General features: G+C 30.6%; 1 protein-coding gene across 1 annotated transcript in view; it reads right to left on the bottom strand.

Annotated features, from left to right (window-relative positions):
* Nucleotides 1–13,415: 13,415 nt before the first annotated feature.
* LOC139489791 (metabotropic glutamate receptor 3-like) overlaps nt 13,416–24,535 on the bottom strand; it is a 53,938-nt gene continuing 42,818 nt past the window's right edge. Inside the window, exons 4-5 of the mRNA XM_071276635.1 lie at nt 23,625–23,814; nt 13,416–15,898 (exon numbers count right to left, since the gene is read on the bottom strand). Of these exons, the coding sequence (XP_071132736.1) occupies nt 15,792–15,898; nt 23,625–23,814 (297 nt within the window). The 3' untranslated portion in view covers nt 13,416–15,791. The remainder of the gene's footprint in view (nt 15,899–23,624; nt 23,815–24,535) is intronic.

Below are 24,535 nucleotides of genomic sequence, written 5' to 3'. Positions count from 1 at the left end.
TACAAATACACGAAAGCTAATCAAACGGAAATACATAAATCAAAGGTGTACAGAAGTTGGGAACTCTAATAAATTATAGAAAAATCTCCCTGGTAATAAATAACATGTACACCTACCGGACCAATTATTCCTCACCAGGGGCACATTTAGACAACTTATGCATCTTCATTGATGCTTGAAGCAATATTATTTGAAAATCAAGAACTTGTTTAAATAATTTGTATATATATATATATTAAGAAAAAGTCGTATGCACAAGCCTTTCTCTTTACCGATACTATCTGAAATCTTTCTGAAAACTATAATGTTGTATATACCTTAATATTCGTTTGGTGGGTCTGCAAAGTAATCTATGATTTTATTATCAGTGATCAACATTCTCTCTCCGAATGATGACATATCGGTATATTTATCAGCTCATTGTTCTATCTCAGGAATAGATTTCCTTAGCTGTATTTGGCAAAACCTTTATTGAATATTTGGTCCTCAATGCATTTCATCTTCGTACTTTATTTGGCCTTTTAACATTTTCTTGATTCGAGCATCACTGGTGAGTCTTTTGTAGACGCAACGGACGTCTGGCAAAATATATAAAAAATTCAATTCTGGTGTCTATAATGTGTTTATTTGCATTTATATCTTGTTTTTATATTATTAAAGGATTTCTTTCAATGAAAAAAAACCCCAATGTACCTTTGAATTCCTGTCATTTTCAAATAATTTCAGTGTGCATAACTCGTTTTTCTGTCATGTTTTCACCTTGTAAGTTCCAGACCAAATATGGTTTCCACTAAATGATACTAGTGAACTAGATATTAAATATAAAACCAGTCAGCAATTCTTCACATCAAAGATACTAATTGGAAGAATCCTAACTATTTCGGATATTAAACTAGAAATACAGGGCTATTAAACAGCCAGCGAAGCTGTAAATACAGGGATTTTTTTGTGTTCATTTTTAAAATAAAAAATAGTAAATGATTTTAAAAAACACAATCATAAAAGAACAATTAAAACCATCCCATTATTATTTACTGATGTATATTTAGGGTCTTTTTTTATTGTCAACTACCGGCTCGAGGTAGTAATAGTTTAGGACATTAACTAGTCTATTACTGACGACCTTAGCTTGAACTCTTTTGTATTGGAGATTTGTTTAACGCTGCTAGTTTTCTATCTCATCAACCATTATCTCTTTTTATTCATATTAAATACGCAATAAAATAATACTATAAAATGGTATCAAAATAACAGTTTGTAAGAGATAATTTTGCATTGTATTGTTTTCATTGATGCTTGTTTTATACCATCATGTATATGTTGTTAATAAGTAGCAGTTAGCTACCCATCAATGACCTTTATCCTTTTTTTAGTTTATTTGATTTGAGTAGAGAATGAATAGCATACTGTATGTGTTTTTCAATATTCAGATCTATTATATTGAATTCAATTTAATAGCAAAATGATGAGGCCAAATTTTGCTAATATTCCAAAATAGACAAAATCGGGTATATGAAGTTTAACCAGCAAAGATACAGTGAAATACTTTCTTACACATAACTTTAAAATGTAGTTAATAGGATATGGACTATTTCATATAATTACTGTTACTTACTGTTATTTTATAATTAACTGCAATGTTTTGTAAGAAAAGAAAGTTGCATAAATCGCACAATTAGCATTACCATATCAAAAGAATTAAAGGAAACATTGTCATACATTATTTACTGACGTTATATCTTTTGTCGAGACGTTTTACCATAATTCTTCTTTTGAAATGAAAGGAACCATAATCAGTTACACACTTTTATATTGCAATCGTTTTATTTAAGAATTGAAGTAGGTACTATGTGATATTCAGCCATTGACCACATACACTCAAAAGCCGTATACACCAAATAAACTCATCATAGATACCAGGATTGGAAATTTGTATTTAAGCCAGACGCGAGTTTCGTCTACAAAAGACTTGTTAGTAACGAGAAACTAACTTACTTCAGCTGGCCCCTAAACAAAAAAGTATACTAGAATTTTATTTTAGAGTTCAGGGATAATAGACGTCATACTAAACTCCGAAATAAAAAATAAACACAAGAAACTAAAATTTAGAATCATACAAGACTAACAAAGGCCAGAGTCTCCTGACTTGGGACAGGCGCAAAAATGCAGCGGGGTTAAACATGTTTTTTTGAGATTTAAAAGAATGCCTGATATTTATTGAAAATGTAAACAAGATATAAGATTCAAAATAGTTTAACTTTAATTTTTGATTCGACGATAATGGGAGAGTTTAACGACTTATTTTGTTGTGTAGCGTTTGGTTAAGATGGAGATACCGTTAATATTATTTCAAAGCCGACATTAACATCAGTCCAATAGTAACGAGGGTATCACTAGTTTAGTGGCCTTACTTGGGTATTGGCATGAAAATACGGTTATCGTTTGATGAACATTTGCTGTTAAAAATATTTAAAATTAAGGAATATAAAAAGATCAAACACTTCAAACGAACTCTGATTCCTGGTCAAAATTTCGCTATTCTTATAGTTCTTTTTTGGTTAGATTTGGTCTTCAATAGCTGAATGAGATTTTGGATACTCAAATATTTTATATTTGAGCATCACTTAAAAGACGTCAATTGTCGAATTTTACATCTTTTGCTTTAAATTGATACCAGGCGCCATTTATGCCATTAACAAAATTTATATACGAAGTTACTTCTCTTTCACAGGTATCACCCGCCTCATATAATTTATATGTGAATTCGGCTATTAAAATATTAAATCTCAATAATGTTGATACGAATAACGAATCAATACTTTATGAAACGTAACATGTTATTTAAATTAAAAGGCTATATGTAAGAGATACAACATTATCACATACAAAAAAGAAATATGTAATTTTTATTCCAAGTATATATCCTACTAGGATGTGCACTTTTTTCTGTGTACACAAACGTAATATTTTGACAAGCGCAACTGCTTTGATACAAGAAAATTTAAAACAATTGTATATACATGTTAAAACGTAAAGACATAACTTATATACAAACAAAACATTTGAGTTATTCCTCTTTCAATAATATAGGCACACTTATTGGATTGATGATGAGTGACCTTTTCCCTTTATCTTAACACGAACGACCACGTAAATTTTGATTTTGATAATTCATAATAATTTGGGAGGTGTGATAATGTAACAATTATAGTTTGTTACAGAAAGGCAATATTAAGGTTATATTAAGGTTGATCTGATATCATCTTCAAGTTTTTATGATTTTCAATAAGAAATTATCCACCCAAAATGTGATTGATTTGTTCGGAAAAAGCAATTAAACCAAAACCGGTGACTATATAGTATACACATACTTACTGTAACATCTCCTTATCCTAAACATGTTTAGGCCTTGTACCTTTGATAACTATAAGCATGTCTAAATGTCTTATTGTGATGTTTATTTGTGTATTTCTCTGTCCTGAATGTTCTTGCATTTATTTGTACTGTAGTTTTGTCAAGAAAGGTTGTTATTTTAGTGTTATATTTAATATTGTCATTAACGCGCGAGGTTTGGCTAGCCGAAAAACCAGGTTCAGCCCACCTTTTTTTCTTCTTGTATTGTCCTGTACCAAGTCAGGAAAATGGCAGTTGTTATAATAGTATTATAGTTCGTTTCTGTGTGTGTTGCATTTTAGTGTTTCTGTTATGTCGTTGTTCTCCTCTTATATTTGATGTGTTTCCCTCAGTTTTAGTTTGTAACCCAGATTGTTTTTTCTCAATCGATTTATGAATTTCGAACAGCGGTATACTGCTGTTCCCTTTATTATGTCATTCTAGTTTGCTTGACGACTACCAATATCTTGATAACGACAAAAACTGCATTAAACTTTTATATCTATAGGAACGAAAATCTAATTTCTCTAGTTGCTTAATGGGTAGGAAATAATTTCATACATGATAGGGTTTGGTGACAACAAAATTTAACCTTTTTAAGCAACGAAAATATAACTGCACATGTTAACGATACTATTTGCAATTGAAATATTTATCTGCTATAAACCGAAAGTTATAAACAATTTTCAGTAGCACGGGAATTTCTTATAACTGAATTCAACACTGGTAGAAGTGTAGATGATTTTACAGATTGAAGGGTGAGAGTAAGACTAAAACGTGTTTTCAATAAAAATCACATGACAGTAGAAAAAAATTAGTACTAAGAGACGGAAAAGAAAAACTGAAAACATTCTATAGTTTTTTTAATGTGATGTAGATATATAGTATGTTCTTGATATAATAATTCAACTGGAAACCAACTGTCATACTGCTGACTTGGTACAGACATATCTGTAGACAATGATGGTAAAAATCGGGTTTGAAAGCTGTCCGACCTTTGAATTGTATGACAGGTGTTTATACTTTCGTAATATTGACAAAATTAAAAACAAACCATAGACGGTTTTGTCAAAACATAATGAATTTCCAATTTGATGATTCTGTTTTACTTTTTGTTATTTTGTTCTGTTTTGATATCTTCTCCCTACTTATAGCTCACGCGTACATTTCTGTTCAGATTATATACATTCAACAAAGATACTTTATTTCAATGAAATCATTAAAAAAAAACCTTGGTTCTCGAGTATGGTATCAGCTTGCTCGAGTATCTGCACTTACAATGACCTCTATCATTTTCTCGTTATTTTCTTTACTGAGCGACCTTTGGGTTTCTTTTATTTCGTGATGACATTATTCACATTAAAGTTTGTTAAGTAATTGTATTAGCATGTAATGTCATTAACTTAACTCGATGTCTTGTATATCAATAATCACTTCAAGATAAAACAACCTTTGTGTAAGACTTTGATATCGTGGGATTTAAAAAAAACAAACAATTACAAAATCTTTTCTGTCACAAATCAATAAAAGGTGATATTTCTTCAAGGATTTCATGTTTTTGAATTATAACAAGTTTCAAGCAATGCTTTCGGGATCCGGATTATAACATGCAATGATATAAGAACATTCTGGAGTTAAATTTCTTCTAACGTTTATTAAAAATACAAACTAATTCTGATTGAACCTTAGCTACGTTATGAGGTTTGGTCATAGTAATTATAACTAGAAAAACTAACGATAACATTATAATACTATATAACGATATATTATTATCCCTTATATTTTTCCATATCTTCCCTTCCAAACACAGGTTACAATTTTTAAAACAAGGTTTAATCCATCATTTTCTACATAGGAAAATGCCTTTACCCAGTAAGGTATATGACAGTTGTTATCCATTCGTTTGATGTGTTTGAGCTTTTGAATTTGCTATTTGATTAGGAACTTTCCTTTTCGAATTATCCTCAGAGCTCAGTATTTATTTGGTTTACTTTTTACTGGTTTTAAGAGTCTCTGAGGAATGTCAATTTGAAAAAAAGCCAGTGGTAAAAACGGAAATTACTAAACTCAAAGCTAAAGAGAAGTTTAGATTTTATAAGCTACATTTCAAACCATCAATGACATAAATAGACATCTCCCTTTTCTCGAACATACCACAAGAAAACTTACATAATCTGACGTTAACGAATTCTTTTGATTAATCCATGTACTCTATCTCATGTTTACAGGAAAATAGAAATAAAGTGAGACGGTAATACACTACATATAACTTTTTTGATACACCTTTACTTAACATAAAGGAAACTGTTTTCAATTACATCTATGTTTTACTCATAGGTTAAATCACTAATGAGTAGTTATAAAAGAGAAATGCTATTCTCAATTGAGAATATGTTAACATGTAATTTTCACAAAACTTCGTATCAGAGCACATACATTATATTTATTCCCAATATAAAATTGTTTGTTGTATTATGTCCATTTCGTAAATATAAAAAAGAAGATGTGGTATGATTGCCAATGAGACAACTATCCACAAAAGACCAAAATGAAACAGACATTACAACTATAGGTCACCGTACGGCCTTCAACAATGAGCAAAGCCCATACCGCATAGTCAGCTATAAAAGGCCCCGATAAGACAATGTAAAACAATTCAAACGAGAAAACTAACGGCCTTATTTATGTAAAAAATGAACGAAAAACAAATATGTAACACATTAACAAACGACCACCACTGAATTACGGGCTCTGTATTATAGCCTTTTTTGCAATTGTGTTTTCTGTTTATCTAGACTTTTTTTAATATCTATCTTTGACCTCTTTATCATATTTATTGCTCCCATGTAAAAGTTTCTGTTAAGATTTGAGACATTAAACAATGATACTAAAAGTGTATTGTGTACTACTTTTATCTGTACTTCTATCATATGATCTGACATGAAGTGTCATTGATATGGTTATATTTATAAATTTACTGTTTACAAATTTTTAAATTTTTTTAATTACTAAGGCTTTTCTACCTCAGGCATATATTACCTTAGCTGTATTTGGCAAAACTTTTAGGAATTTTATTCTTAAATGCTCTTCAATTTCGTACTTTATTTGGCCTTTTTAACTTTTTTGGATTCGAGCGTCACTGATGAGTCTTTTGTAGACGAAACCCGCGTCTGGCGTATATACTAAATTTAGTCCTGGTATCTATGATGAGTTTATTCATAAATCTTTACAAAAGTCTTTTTTCCCGAATATGTTTGCATACTAGTGTTGTTGCTATACAGCCGTATCTGCACTTCAATTGACTTCTATAAAAATTTTTTTTTATAATTTTCTGTACTCAACGACTTATTTCTATTTCGTGATGACATCATTCACATTTAATTTTGTTAAATAATTGCTTTAGCATGTTATGTCAATTATTTAGCTCGGTATCTTTTATATTAATACTTGATTCAAGAAAATAAAATTTATTCTGCCTAAGATACCGTGGGTTTTCTTAAATAACAATTACAAAATCTTTTGCGTTACAAATCAATAATAAATGGAATTGTTCGCAGGAGTTCATGTTTATACTTATAACAAGTTCCTAACAATGCTTTTGGGAATCAAATTTTAGAATGCGATGGGAAAAGAAAATTCTGGAGTTACGTTTCGTCTAACGTTTATCAACTATACAATTTTATTCTGTTTGAACGTAAGCTACGATTTGATTACTTACCATGGTTATTAAATATAAACTATCAAAACTAACGTTAGCGTAAAAATATTAAATTAAAATTCCATAATAATTTTTACTCTTTCTATTTTATAGATTACAATGTTTTAAAGACCCGAGAAATATCTTAAGTATAAAATAGCGAATGGGAAAATTGTTGAATTACTGAACTGATAAGAAGTATACACCTTCTTTCTTTTATTAAGGTAACAAAATATAAACTGAGAGATTCGAATGCCCAAATTAACAGAACGCGACTATTTTGGTATGTAAAGAGCAAGGACTGCGGAAACATATCGCTAGTGGGTTGAGCTCAGACATATCGTATCGGTCAACCAATTTGTGAAGGTAAACTTAAACTAGTATTCGTATTATTTTCATTATATAACACACTTGAAAGAAATAATATGATGTATGCCATGAAAGTCTCTGTCAAAACTATAACGCACTTCATGATATGATAATATTGCACATATTGCATTAAATGAGAACGTCTTTTTATTTGTCCGAGTACAAATGAGTAACGCACTTCCATGATTCTAAGGCACCCTTTGTCAATAAGTAATATCGCATCACTTGATGTTCATGTAAGGATGAGAGAAGTATAGAAGATGATGTAAGATTAGCAAAGATCTATGTTAATTTTGTACTACTGTTTTCCCATTTAAATAACAGCAACACCTTCAAAAAGATGACTAAAAGGATTATGCATTGGACCACGCAAGAAATAGTTCACGGACGAAAATTCTTCTCACAAATGCACATTCTACCTTAAAACCTACAGGAAAATAGCACTAATAATGATAATAAAACCTTTTTAATAGATTTAAAAATAAAGCCATCCACCATTGTCTGTTCCTATAGAATACTCTTAAATAGAGCAATATCTTGTTTTCATTCTGATATCCTTTGTTTAAGGTGAATACGGTTATTTTGTCGTAGGATTCAATAAAAAAAAATCATTAAAGAAACCAGGCTTATATAATGTTGTATGTCAGACGCGTGTTTCGTCTGCAATACATAAATATATAATTGCAATAAGTCATGATAACTTCAAGTTCTTGTAGTGTTAACAGCTCTTTTAATCTCTGCTTAAGTTATATTTGTTACATCAAATCATTTGCCATTTTAAATTAGCAATATCGCAATCCTTATCTCATCTCATAGAAATAATCAAAGACCTCTTGCTTACATTGTCAGATATAATCCTGAACTGTTTAAATCAGGATCGCGTGTGTTTCTGTCCTTTACAAATCAGAAACTTTATCACTTTGTTGGGTGGTTCAAAGATATATACTAGATCAACCTTCTTAGTATTTGAATAGCAAAATATTAGTTATTGTACGATGAAACTGATTTATCTATTTAATCCTTTCTTAAAACTATGTCTTATGTTTTATGGATTTTAAAACAAAAGTGTAATCAACACCAAACCAATACAAAAAAGGTTGGTAAGAGAATAAACAAAGCTACAAAAATAAATAAGATATCGAATAATAATTCAGACAAACAATATCTCTCATATATATAGTGAAATTCAAAAGCTGTATAGATTTCTATTTTTGAAATGTGACAACTGACATTTTCATCCTATATCTTTTGTAAACTAATAACCATAATAGCATGAACAGTTTTATTCATAATATAAAAATTCCAAGGATTTTTACTAGAATAACAGTTACTCTCCTCTACTCGCCGACTTGTTTCTTTATTTTTATGAGGCTGACTTCATGCAGGAACTTCTTAGAAAGAAAGATAAGAAGTTAGCAATATCCTTTAACTCTACTTTCCGCTATATAGATGATGTTCTTTCACTAAACAATTCAAAATTTGGTGACTATGTGGAACGCATCTATCCAATCGAACTAGAGATAAAGGATACTACAGATACAGTTAAGTCGGCTTCATATCTTGACTTACATCTAGAAATTGACAATGAGGGTCGGTTGAAAACAAAACTTTACGACAAAAGAGATGATTTCAACTTTCCAATTGTGAACTTTCCATTTCTAAGTAGCAACATTCCAGCAGCACCTGCATACGGGGTATATATCTCCCAATTGATACGATATTCCCGTGCTTGCATTTCCTATCATGATTTTCTTGATAGAGGTTTGCTGCTCACAAGGAAGCTATTAAACCAAGAGTTCCAAATGGTGAAGTTGAAATCATCCCTTCGTAAATTTTACGGACCCATCAAGAGTTGGTTGACCGTTATGGAATAACCGTTTCAATAAATGATATCGGATATGTTCCTTAAGTCGTAACTACAATCCCCTTCCCTTTCATGAATATGACCTACCGAATTAGATTATTTACCGGATTTGTAATCACATAAGCAACACGACGGGTGCCACATGTGGAGCAGGATCTGCTTAACCTTCCGGAGCACCTGAGATCACCCCTAGTTTTTGGTGGGGTTCGTGTTGTTTATTCTTTAGTTTTCTAAGTTGTGTCGTGTGTATTATTGTTTTTCTGTTTGTCTTTTTCATTTTTAGCCATGGCGTTGTCAGTTTGGTTTGGATTTATGAGTTTGACTGTCCCTTTGGTATCTTTCGTCCCTCTTTTATTTATACTGGAAAATATTTTAAAGAATAACAGACACACAAAATTTGCACTGAGTAACTATATATCAATGGAAACCCCAATATATTGTAGTCCTGTTTCAGTTCAATTAAATTCAAATGAGAATCACCTAACTGGTCAAAAGCGTACATATATTTCTTAGAATTAGATCGTCAGGTTATCTTAACAAAGGTTTTAATGACTGATAAATTTCCTTTTTTTATTGGTAGTGGTTTTATGTTTAAAGGTTATTAAAAGTAAGATGCTGTAGGTAAGAGGTGACTAGTTTATATGCAATTTATGGATTATTATCGTATATATTTGCAAATCGATGCATTATACATGTACCATTGTTATAAAAATCAGTCGTCTAGGTTTCGCTTATAACTTTGAACAGAAGTAAAGGTGTCTGTGTTTGAAATGTATGATTTTTCTATCAGCAAGGAATGTTTGACATGAACAAAAAGTATCCTGTCTATAAGTATTACCATTAAAAGTCCAATTTTGGCAATAAATTACCAAATATGTAGGAAGAATGTGTCGGTCTTATATGAAATTTATTGAAAACGGTCGCATACCTTTCGTCAACGACGTACTTAGCAGTTATCGATGAACAAAAAAAATACCGTTTGATACATTCAAATGCAATATAATAATCTTACTGTAAATTACATCTCAGTACATTGGTGTAGATCCACATGCAATTTTCAGTGAAAGGAATAGCAATAAACGCTGTCAAATATTGATTATTGCTGGAAAAAAATTGATTCTCTCTGTATCTGTACCTGCAATTTGTTTTAAAATTTCCAATGTATATAATTAAAGTTGTATCACTACATAAACCCCAAAAATTGTCTTGAGTATTTCATGTAGCAGTTGTTTTGTACTGTTCTTATTGATAGTGCTAGCTTTAAAAAAAGAAATTGTTCTTCCCTTGGTGAACGTCAGGATCATATCCTTGTCTTCTTGTGGTTGATTTAAAATTTAAAACGTTCGTGGTATGACCCCTGGGTTACTATGTGCGAATGTTGCGATATTCAAGTTGAATAGTTGCTATTGCTATCAGTAGTTTAGCTGCGAATATTTAAATTTCTTCTCATGAAAGATACCTGATTGGTATCATTTTCGTTTATTTTACAAATTCTTAACTGTTTCAAACAAGACGACCGAGCGCATAGAGATTGGTTAGTGTGACCACCATTAGAAAAAAAGGGATTGTTGGAGACTGACACCAATTTTACACTGTAACAGCTAACCTTCGGGCTCCATGTATTTTTAGATGTGCAGGTTTCTTTGCATACTCCATTAACCTCTAAATTCCGATTGAACTGTGAATATAAACATAATGAAAAACGAGTCCCGTTTCAGCATTAGTTATAATGCTCGAAGGAAGAAAACATGAAAAACATGAAATATTATTGGTTGAGATCTCATATGGGGACTGATTCACATAGCCACTAAGATGACCGTTAATCCATGTATGAAATAGAGTGTCTAACCCTCCAACCTTCTACAAAGGGTGTTTACATGGGTACAATCAATATATGAAATACATAGAATTCAAAAACAATATTTTTTTTCGCAGTTACATTATATTTTATGGTGTAAGTAGTCCATGTGGAGTAATGGAGTAAACGATAGAGTTTATAGGATGTTATTTTTTAGTTTATCAAAATTTGGACGGTACATCTGAAAAAACGGTGACTCTTTTGTCATCATTTTATATCTTTATATTATGAAATATATAAATGTGTGCGTGATCGTAAAGTATAAATCATTTATTTCAAATTGAAAGGCGCATTTTTAAAATTTAAAGTATATATATATTTAGGATATCTTCTGCTAGAAGATATATAAACATTTATCGATTGATTTTCTGAATAAAAACTACAAGATGGAAACCGAGTGATTACAAAGCATTACGACAGCAATATAATACCTACTAAAAGCTTACACTATTCTCACCAGAAATTAAGAGCAATTCGTAGCTTTCGAATTTGCAGTACACCAATTTAGCGATATATTTATGCAGACTTGTCATGCTGGCCAAACATAGGAATTAAGTGGTACATTGAGTCTTGTGTTTACAACTTTGAACAAATATATTTACACTTATTACATATGTACATAATACCTTACGGTAAATATATATAAATTAACGCCCGTCAATGGTTCACCTTGGGGGAGAATAAAGATGCTGATTATATGTCAATTATATAGTAACCAACCGACTCATAGAATCAAATCACAAAAAGAGGGCAACCAAAAACCAAAAACATTGTTAATGAACGCAATAGAAACAACCACATATATTCTATCAGCCCAAATGAACAGATGTAATGATAAAAAGAACAAACAAAGTTACAGCAAATATGCACATCTTCTAAAAAAACCTATTGAAATAGAGAAAAAGAAAAGGTTCATTTTTACTCTTTTTGTACTTTGTACAGCTGGATCTGAAGTTACATATTTTTTAAAAATTGTGTTAATTAAAAAAAAAATCATTTTTATACACATATATGTTCAACCACGATCTTACAATCTGTCAATACATTTACTTCTGCATTGCACATGCTCATGTTTTTCTCTTAATTATAATGACGTTTTCCTACTAAATCTATTTGAAGTTGGATGCACACGAATATATATTTTTGTCTTAGATACATTTTTTTAATTAAAAGTTGTTATTGGTTTTGAACAAGCTTTCAGTAACTGCAGGTACTCTCCATTCTGTTCCTTGTTACTTTATTAGGATTATATTTTTGCTAAATATTTCGTGCTGATAAATTAACATTTACTGTTACAAAATGATAGAAATTATTTTAAATTAAGGAATGTATCTCCCTCATGCAAAGCTCTGATTCCTTTCCCGGATTTGGCTATACTTTTTGAACCTTATGGATTATAGCTCTTCATCTTTTATATAAGCTTTGGATTTCAAATATTTTGGCCACGAGCAGAAGAGACATGTATTGTCGAAATGCGCATCTGGTGCAAGAAAATTGGTACCGTTAATTTTATTAAGCCCTTTTCGACTGATTTCCATAGTTTGTTCTTATGGTAAATTGTTATACCACTGCTCCCGGTATGGTGAAGGTTTGGCACTATCAAACAGGTTTACCCTTGCGACATTCTAAATGTGCCTGAGTATTTCAGTCAGGAGACTAATTCAGTGGTTGTTGTATTTTTCTACATATCATATTTGTTTTTCGTTTTTTTGTTTGTATATACATCGGGTTGTCGATTTTCTCGCTTAAATTATTTTTAATATGTCATTTTGGGGTCTTTTTTGCTGACTTTGCAGCATGGGTTTTGCTCATTGTTGTTAAGTTCTTTTCGTAGGTTGCTCCACTCCAATTATCATTGGAGCACCATTGCTTTCTTTTAGGTATGGGGTTTTCTCATTATGGAAGGCTGTACGATGACCTATACTTGTTAACTCTACTTTCTTCAGTCTCTGATAAAGAGTTTTCTCATTGGTAATGATAACAAATATTCTTATATTAATATTCCACGAAGTAAAAAAATGAGTAAAGAGTAAAATCACAAAAATATTGAACTCAATACGGCTAGTCCCTAATCAAATGGCAAATTCAAAAGCTCAAACATATCAAACGAATGGAAAACAACTGTCATATTCCAGACATTGTAAAGGCATTTTCTTATGTAAAACATTGTGGATTGAACCTGCTTGCTAAACGTCTCACTCGTAAGATAGTCGTATAAAATTCAATAGTAAATGTTAATTACAGTATATTTTTATTGTATAAGTATGGTACAAATGTACAGTAGATGATTTGATATCATTACAACCATTTTACAGCTATTATATACAAAGCATGAACATTCGGACAAGATACATTAAGGTGTGGGATTTTTACATGCACTTTATTATACACCATTTAGCTATAGGCCTTGCTTACTTTAATGTACAAAATTTAAACATTTAGCTTACTAACATATTTGTCTACTCTTGCACGCAAACGGCTTCACATCATTTACTCATTATAGTGTTTTCTTTCATTTTCATTAAATATTTAACTGCAAATATTGCAGTCGATAGCACACTTAACCTATGCATGATTTCAGCGGAGGGTGGAGCAAATGAATATTTGATAGACAATGGTTCATTTCAACACTGATAAAATACATACAGAAAAAGCATACATTTGTACGGTAATACCACAGCGCTCAACTATGAAATGGTCCCGTTGGTTATACAGGTATGTCCGTCGGTCTGATGTCCACACGTTGTTGAGACAGTTATCTGTATAATACGAATTTGTCAGACTTAACATATCAAAAAGAGACCGAAGAAATTGTAAAAATAATCGTTCGGATCAATTTTCATCTTAATCACTTCGAAACTAGTATTTCAGTAAAACATAAAAGTAAGTTATCATATATCAAAGTTAGAAATAGCAAATGCTCCTAGCAACCTTTAAAAGTATATTGATTCACATCTTTATATGAAAGTTGAATCGATTCATAATATTTTAGCAAAAGAAAGAAGTGATTAGATATAAAGTAATGACTGAAAGATTGACACACTTGTAATTAACATGAGAAATGAAAATGATTTTGATTATTAAGGTATTTTTGGTACGCGTAATTCTAGACGATGAAAAGAAGTGAATAAAGACTAACATCTAGCACTACGAATAGTTGCAGAAGAACATATTTAATGTGTACTACAGAACCAGAAGACGGTTACTTTGGTCCCGATTTCCTCAGTTTTTAGTTGTTACCTCTTTTATCTTAATTCGAAATTGATTTGTGAGATTAGAACATCTGTAAGCTACGCAGTTCCCTAATTAGCCACCCCTTGAAAATTGTAAAATATTTTGACACGACCATGATCAATGAACATGTATATGTGTAAAATGAAGTTCACATTTTATTGTAAAAAAAAACCGATATATATGATATATACAAAATTAATTAGTTTACAATTGAAAAATCTATCATTTATAATGACTTTATAAAATGATTATATTAACAGATAAAAAGGTTTATTATTATCGTTTAAAAATATAAATGATTATTTGAAATTTAACAGGTCAAATGTTGCGACATCACGGAATGAAGATAACGAAACAAAATAACTTGAATATATAATATCGCTTGACAAATTTAAATAAAAGAGTTATGAATGACAGATGCATCGAGATCAAAAATAAATATGTGCCATGTTTTACCGATTTTGGGGACATAGTTATCTTTGATTAAAGCATATTTAATACAGTTTTTTAACGCTTTTCGATCAAAGATTAATTGTCCTTGAGGTTTATCATTCATATTTCTATTCAACAATCTTTATATGCATAAATGAGTAATGGGAGAACTTCAAAATAACATACAACAGTGAACAAGTTAGACGTGTTTTTTCAACTAAATAAAATGTATTCCCATTCTCATTTTATTCAGATGAAAAAAAAAAATAATCCTAGTACCAAGATATTAATATGTGAAATTTAGAAATTTGTCGTTTTATAAACCCACATCAAGATAAGTCGCTTGCGCCTATTTTTGGCAAACTCCTTTTTCAATAATAAAAAAGCAGTTTAAACACATCATGCAGACATAATGCTAGAGTTGTCACTTCTTTACAATCGGTAACGAGGGGAATTAAAAAGGCATTGGGCATTGATGGTATTGGACAAAACTGAATCCTGCGAAGCAAAAGCTTTGAAAAACGACAATTTAGAATAATATGTTTACCATTTGCTCTTTTTTGTTTTGTAATCTCGACAAAAAAATGAGTTCGATATCGGTCTACTTGTCTCCCTAAAACGGAAAGAGATAAATTACACTTTATACTGCGTTTTGTTTTGTTTATTCGCGCAATCGAGATATTTCAACATTATAGTACCAAAATACATGGTTACTAGTACAAAAATGACATATTGATCAATTTGAGTAACAAATCTTTATAATAATTCATTTTTATATAATTTAAATTATTTATCGGTGAGAAAACTTTCTTCCAAAAACCAAATGACCTAGCATAAGTGTTATTCTGATTTCCTACAAGGTTTTCTGTCCTTGCTTTTAATTAAACATTTTTGTTTAGTGTCCTTCACCTATTTGTCATGTTAGCAATGTCCACATTCTGCTACTATAACATATCAAGATTTTCTGTCTCTCCTTCCTTCCCTGTTGTAGTCACACCAAATCTTTCATCATAATTTACACTTAACTTTATACGTTCCCCAGCACCGCCATCTGTAAATATTCAATATTTATTAATTATTTCATGTATTTTAACTATGTGGCAGATGTGGATAATTGCACAAGTGCTACACCTCAAGTAAAAATCAAATAGATATGTATCAATCTATTACAGGCGTGTAAAAAGCTATTGCTGTGAGAAATTTAACTACAATGTATAATATTACATAAAAGAAAGGCGAAAGATACCAAAGGGATATTCAAAGTCGAAAATAATCTGACAATGCCATCGAAAAGAATGAAAAACGACGAAAAGACATATAGTCTAAATATCGCAATATACAAAATTGAGCTACACGAACTAAACAAAAAAAACCGGGAGTAATAATAGGTGCTATGGCAGGGTAGGCAGATTCTGTTTTATTTCAAGATTTTGAAATAATTTTTTAATTATAGATTCCGATGAAAATTATGGTTCATTTTTTTCTTCTAAAAACCCAATCATCTAGAATAATACCTTAACAGTAAAATGTTTTCTCTCTCCTCGTTTAATCATATTTGCATTTACAGACTTTAAAAAATTACATTGAAATGAATTATACTTCAATACGTCCAATGTATAAAATCGAATTTATCAAGTACATATGACCTTAGAAGTTCTGGTAGTGAATGAAAAATTACTGGAAACATTATATTAGTTTTTTTCTTCTTCTAGGAGATGGTTTACTTTGAATCTCATTATGCATTCACTCATACCGTTTGTATCTTTATTAGGGAACTACACAACCCTCACTGCTTATGTCTTACTTATAGCAGTAAATAAAGGCAACAGTAGTACACCGTTGTTCAAAGTCAAAAATCGATTGAAAGAAAACAAATCAGGGTTTCAAACTAAAACCGAAGTGAAACACAACAACTATAAGAGGGAAACAGTAGAATAACATGTCACTGAGGCGCAACAAAAACAAACGCCAATGCAGCATACATAGAAACGAAATATTAGATAACAACTACCACTAAAATTGTTACAGGGGTGAAATAGAAACAAAGACAGAAAATTATGAAGGTTCATGTAGCAAGACTACTGATACTTGAAACCGTCAAAGTCAGATTATCCTATCATGAAAAGAAATTAATTTGATTCACGAATAAAATGAACTTATTTTGACCCTTGCAGTCCACCTATCCACTTATTATTAACAAGTGATAATTTTACGATAACTTATTATTTCTAACATTTTATCAAACTACATGCTTAATGTTTTATGTTTGAAATCTTAATTTGTCTTTTTGTTCGTTGAATAAAAGTTGTATCGAAAATAAATTATCCTTCCACAATAAAAGAAGTATTTCGTGCCTTTCAACAGTAAGAAAAAAGAAATGATGAAATTTAAATATGACCTTAATATGAAACAGATTAATAGAAAATGATTGCAAATAACCGTAATTATGATATTATAAAGTCATAAACCTGTCGTATCAGAGGAAGTGATAACATTTTAAACATTTTATGTAAATTCTAATAAGTGGAAAATATCATTTTATTGCCATTTTATATGAAGAAGAACACATTTTATTCACAGCTTCTTTTACGATCATATCGGCTATTAGAACTAATTACTCTATATTGGTCTAGAAAAAAATGTAGATTCTGTTTATCAAGGAAGTTTAGACGATAATTTTCTGTTGTACGACAGTAAAATGTATCATTGTAAAAGGCTTATATTTATTCATTTTTTTTTAATAATGGGAATAAAACGAAAACAAGTCAATTAATGTTATTTACAGCTTAATCCTTAGTATAGACACTCGTCTAATGTTGTCATTATCTCTTTCTAGTTATTCTCGTTCTCAATGAAGCAGAGGTAATAATGTGCGCTGTTTGTCTGAACATATAATAGATTCAAAATAGCCAGGACAATCGCAGCAAACAACAATCGCGGTTTCAAGAACTTTAGCAGTATTTTACCACTTAAGATAATATTTTGATCTCTTTACGAACAAAAATGTCAACGAAAAAGAGTTTTCTGGTGACCGTCACGTTTTCATAGTGAAATATTTTGTACTTTCCAAAGAATATAACGTTTATACTTGAATAAAATTCCCAGGGCATGTTTTTTTTACTAATTGTATAGGGACTATCGGGCAACACATTAGAGCATTAAACTCAGAGGTCTAAAACGCATTATATTAAAAGTGTCTATAAAACGAAATATAGATTGGTCAGGAATTTCATACCATTTGATACATTTGATGATAAACCATGCCATGTTTACATTTAAATATAAGATTTAGGAAATTAGCTATTTTCCCGATTCCATAAAAAATGGACGAAATTGTGTTTCAAAATCTCAAATATCTATAAACCTATAAAAATTTTATTTCTAGTATATTTATTAGAAACTCAAGATTTTGAGTTCATGATAATTATCACTGTAACAGTTGTCTCTGCTTAATGTCTTGGAATTTTAATTTTGATTTCTTTTAATGTTATAAGGACACAAAAAGTACGAAATTATATATAGGTTATCCAGCATACAAATCATACACCAAAAATTGGTTATATTGGTTTTTGTCTTGTCCAAAACACATGTACATTTTGTCTATATGGCTGTCGAAATATCAATAAAAGCTGTATTTTTCGCAATTATTTATTTAAATTTAGGTTCACTGTCTTCTGGAAATATGCTGCCACCGAAAAACGAAGGAACATATGCTGGGACAAACAAAGAAGAAAAAGACGAAATCAATGTATTTGACTCCCACAAACACATGTGATAAAAAAAAAATTGCCATATGTAAATATAAGGAGATAAGGGTATATGCATATACATTTGTTTTCGGTAGTTACATAATTAATCGGTACCATTGGTTTTTATTTTACATCAGATGCACATTTCTACAATCAATATCTCTTCCGTGATGTTCGAGTAAAACATATTTGAAAATCAAAAACTTATAAAAAAGATGAAGAGCTACATGTATTAGCCAAAAAAGACAATCAAAGGACAGCCAAAACAAGGCAAGACAATGTAAAGGTTAACTAATATGCAATAATTGTTAACAAAAACAGCAAGCGCCCAAGCTTAATTACAGGAGATGCTCTGTGTAAAAACGTCTATAACTTGCCACCAAATCCTGTTAATTAATTTATTTTGTTATTTATGTATCATGTATATTTCATGAATAAAAATATGTGCAAATCAAACTCTTAATTGCTCCAGCAATTCGACAAGTTGTGGGTGAAATGAAAATAGATTACTAGTATCAATATGCACTTCAAGATGGAACACCAAACCATCACGAAGTACGATTGATTTGTACATGTACGAATATAATATGTGAGGTTTTATCACTTATCTTAAATATAAATTATCCATATCAATTCAAACGTTTTCATTATGTTTAATTATATTTACTGCACCTAAATGCCATGCATTCTCATCTATTGATTTCTTCCATTCCAGAAAACCAAATATTTAAACGTTCAGGTTACAGAAAAAACAATTAACAGTGATAGATATCTGTGTTTCAGGGAATAAAACTACAGAAACTTGAAGCGATGTACTTTTCAAAATCGAAGACTTAAAAACACATTGACTTAATTCTATAATTTGCTATTAAACAGAACGAATACGCTGAGTGTATCACTCCCTACTGTGAAAACACTACGCGTAATGTAATATAAGTGATTAATACATAATCCTTTATTCTGTCCTAATGAAAATTGAATGCCCAACAGGACCGCTGTTTAACTCTATTAATCACCAACGTATACTACAGGTTCATCTACAAACGCTTTTTAACTCCGAGAATGTTGATTTAAAAAATAAAGTACTTTAAAATGACGTCATCGACCATGTCTTTCGAAATCAAATGCTTAATTTTCAATTCTAAAAGATACAATTGATTCATTACACCAAACTTTAATTCTAATTGGTGCTTTACATGAAAAAATTACAGCTGAGAGAACATGCAGCTTCCAAAGGATATTTTCCTAAAGATAATTTAATATGCGTTTTATCTACTTTGAATTTAGAATTTTAACTGTTTTTGAAGTTTCTGTCAAAATTCAATTGACAACAAGCTGAACAAAACACTTACCGCAAAATAAACTGAATTAACATAGTTTTGGTGGTAAAAGAGTCTAAATTATTTAATCATTAAATTGAAAATGAAACCAACATTTTTAGTTTCCAATATGGTCGTCTGATCTGTAATATTACCGATTGTGACTTTTTGACCGAATGTGAATTTGGCATCCATTGCATGATACACTCACTCTGTCGGCAAACAAGCATCGCTTCATCTATAGAGTTATGCGATTCCCTTAGTTGTTGTTTGTTACATTGATTTGCCTCGTATACGAAATTTAAACATCGGTAAACTACTGCTGCCTTAATAAATACATATTAAGGATTGCAGATTGTATTTTTGCATTCCAAATATACCATTTTGCACCTTCCTAAATTGCATGACATATTTGCGAAAAGATTTTTTGTAAGCAAAAAACAAGCAAGCTCAACATAATTATCTTAGAGTTAGTATGATTGAAATTCTGATTCTATTGTATTACAAAATTATGCAAATTCATAGAAAGGCCTGAGTGATTCTTTTGTTTAAGATAGAAATAAACATTAAACTGTAGCTTTAATCCTTTGATGATACACTTCTCATAGATAACAGGCGTATAATTTTGGCGACAATCACCGTTTTCGTTTACAATAAAATCAACGGTACTAATTTTGTTACACCAGATGCGCATTTCGACAAAACATGTCTCTTCAGTGATGCTCGTAGCCAAAATATTTGAAATCCAAAGCTTATATAAAAGATGAAGAGCTATAATCCAAAAGGTCCAAAAAATATAGTCAAATTCGTGAAAGGAATCAGAGCTTTGCATATAGCTCGAATAGAACAACTTATAAAGGTAAAAAAAGTATGAATTTGAAGAGCATTGACCAACAAACCCTAAGGTTTGCCAAACACTGATGAGTTAATCTATTCTTTAGGTAAAGAACATCATAATTATTTATAAAAATAATCCATGATTCGAATTATTAAGACATTAGGCAAATTTCAGGATATTTTACCTATTTATATTTAGGTTTCATATTGAGTAATAAAGGAGCTGATGCCAGCCAAGGAAGAAGACGGAAGGATTCCAGCATATTAAGTATGACAAGAGAACATCATTTATAACCCTAACAACTGCACAACTGTAAGTATGAGACCGTGCCATATTCTTTGCCTCGGGTCGGCTATATAGCAGTGAGCCAGGATCACACGCAAATACATACTTCCATCGGACTTCTAAAGACTAATTAATTCCAAGTAAGGAAATATTGATGAATAATAATTTTAGATAACAATTGAGACGGACGTTTGAGCAAATCAATCATCAACAATAAACACTTCATTAGATTGTATTTATTGTATTACAATATTAGACAATAAATTTGTATAAAGTATAATTCTTCTCAGGAGTCAATTATATCATTTCTCTTTATTAATCAATGAGACGTGTCAACTAACATAACAGATAGCTTCCGACAGAACATATTTGCAATAATTAATAGTTCTTGGAAAAAATAACTGCAGACAAATCCTTAGATAATTTGTTCTCTCTTCCTGACGAGTTAAAATTGCATTTAACGTATAGGAATGTACATCAGATTGAATACACTCGTGCTTCAGACGAATTCTTGAATTATCACTGAGTAAATCTTAAATGTTGCATTCTCTTTCTATTTAATTTGTTAGTAAAAACTGATGCTTTTGCATTTAAGGTTTATGCGCTTATATTATAAAAACGACCAATGTATAGGTAACACAATACCAAATTATTTTTTGTGTGGCTTGTCTGGTTCGGCAACTGGAGTAAAAACAGTGACAAAATCCTGTAGGATATTTTTTTCTCCCTTAAGACATTTGTAAATCCCACAGGATAATGAAATAAATTGAATGAAAAATTTTCTGACTTTTTGAAGATTTTTAAAATGGCTTCAACTAATACAATAAAGGCAACAGTAGTATACCGCTGTTCAAAATTCATAAATCGATAGAGATAATAACAAATCCGGGTTACAAACTCAAACTGAGGGAAACGTATCAAATATAAGAGAACTACGACACAACAGAGACACAACACCGAAATGTAACACACACAGAAACGAACTATAAAATAACAATGGCCATTTTCCTGACTTGGTACAGGGCATTTTATGAAAAAATGGTGGGTTGAACCTGGTTTTGTGGCATGCCAAACCTTCCGATTTAATGGCAGTGTTAATTATAACATTAAAATGACAGCATTATACGACAGGGTTACAATAAATAAACTGATGAATGGGAGAAAATATAGGACAGAGAAACAAATGAATAAAAGCCGTCAAAAGGTAACAGGTTAAAAAATATTTTTATACGCCACAATGTTGAAGATCGCCGAGGACCAAACATTCCAAAAAGTTGTGAGGCTAGGGTTATCCGCCTGGGACAAAAACTTCATTATTATTAAGAATAATACATAGTTTTGAAAACAGTAAATTTTATAAAATGACTATATAATAGATATACATGATTAATCTATTACAAAATTGAAATAAAACAAAAAAGTTTATTAAACGTTTTTGCAGAAACAATATCTTCATTATTTTTATGTGTTTATTAACACCCCAGCCCTAATCACACCTAATCATTTATATCAAAGGACCTAATCTACACGATAATTGGTAGTGAATATGATCATCGGTCTTGCAAATCCAAAATGTCGGCGCGTGCATATAAAAACTTTTAAATAGCTTCTCAAATATTGAATTAATTTCATCTAATCAAAATATATACAAAATAAAAAATTAAAATTTCTATCGAATGCATATACCAATAACATGCATAACCCTTCGGATATTTTTTTATCCCACTTTTTTTCTGTAATGACATCCCTTAGGATATTTATTAATCCAATAGAAATGTTTAAACCCATGGGATTCTTTTAATAAACAAATATCCTATAGGGTAAGCAATATCCTGTAGGAAATGCATTTATTTTTCCTTAGGGTTTTATTTAATCCTAAGGGAGATAATATATCCTAAAGGATATTTTTTATTCTGTAGGATATAAAAATATCCTATTGGATTATGACTTTATCCGATAGGATTTCTCAAAATCCTGTAGGATTTTTAAAAATCCCATGGGAGAAAAAAATATCATATAGGATTTTGTCACTGTTTTTACTCCAGTTGCCGAACCAGGCGAGCTAGACCAAATTTCTTTGTATTGTGTTATTTATCCCCAGAGGTACATTATTGCCAAATTTGATGATTCTACGACTAAAGAAAGTGTGGTTCCAATTTGCACTTATGAAAATTAATCCAAGAACATGTTTTGAGTTAAAACTCGAATATAACAAGCAATGAAAATTAATCCAAGAACATGTTTTGAGTTAAAACTCGAATATAACAAGCAACTGTTTGATGTTTATTTATTAGTTTTTGTATGTTCAAGTAATTAATCATTGAATGTACCTTTTGTATTAAAAAAGTGTATGATGTCAATGAAACAATGCAAACTCAGATGAAGCTGCCTTAGTTTATCGGAACCGTTTTGTTTAAATTGCACCTTCTTTGTCATAACCTATTTCAGCTTCTCTTTTATAAATACGAATTCTTTCTGTAATATTTTCGTTTTTTATATCAAATTGACCGTTGTTTTAGTTTTAGAATTTATCAAATTCTTGAAACTATAAAATAAAATTTGAATGTTAAAATATATAATACTAACCGTAATTGTTACTGTTCAATACAGAACTACTAGTTAACTGTGGTTTCTTTGTACTAGTTGAATTCATAGTTAGTTTTCGAACATTTTTGGCAGGATGGAAGACTATAATGTACATTTTTGGCGTAAACAAACACACTAGAATGACTGTTGCGCTCAGACTAATTGACACACTTAATGTTGTTATCTGGATCTGTGAAGAGAAAACAAACAAATTTAATATGACTTTCACTAATTTTATACAAAATCAAGTGCACTTTACATTTTCTTCAGATTTCTGTTAGTTTTTTTTTTTGCTCTGAAACGATTTGATTATTATAGTATTGTCCTTTAATGTGATTTTCCACCACTGTTTCAGGTTAGTAGATGTTTGGGCGCATGCAAACAAATTTTATCCCGCCTTATTCTGCATGTTCTACTCCCAATGCAGGGTCCTGTAATTTAATGGATGTCGTTTGACGGTGTATAATATATTTTTTTTTATTGTTTTGCGCATAAATCATGCAATTACGTTTACTTATTTGAATTGTTTTAAATTCGTTATATCTGGGCCTTTTATAGCCGTCTAGACGGTTTGAATTTTGCTCATTGTTGAAGATACAGTATTTGGACCCACACTTGCTAACTTCTACGTTAATTGATCTCTTGCGGAATGTTGTCTCACTTGCAATCATACCAGATGTTTTTATCTTTATAAATCATCTGAACTCGGATTCCCATATTAGCTTTAAGAGTACAGAGATATATAACCGCCGTCTTATGTCAATGTAGAATACTGATTAAAACAATAAAAATACCAGTCTTATCATGCCCATAATCAATTAACGATAAACAGTAACGTACTATTTCTCTTTCTAATTAGTTTCTTTTATTTAACAGTATCAATAAAGATACTGGGATTTCCTTGTATTAAA

This window comes from Mytilus edulis, chromosome 1, assembly GCF_963676685.1.
Source record: "Mytilus edulis chromosome 1, xbMytEdul2.2, whole genome shotgun sequence".
Taxonomy (NCBI): domain Eukaryota; kingdom Metazoa; phylum Mollusca; class Bivalvia; order Mytilida; family Mytilidae; genus Mytilus; species Mytilus edulis.
This window is presented reverse-complemented; position numbering and strand designations above follow the sequence as displayed.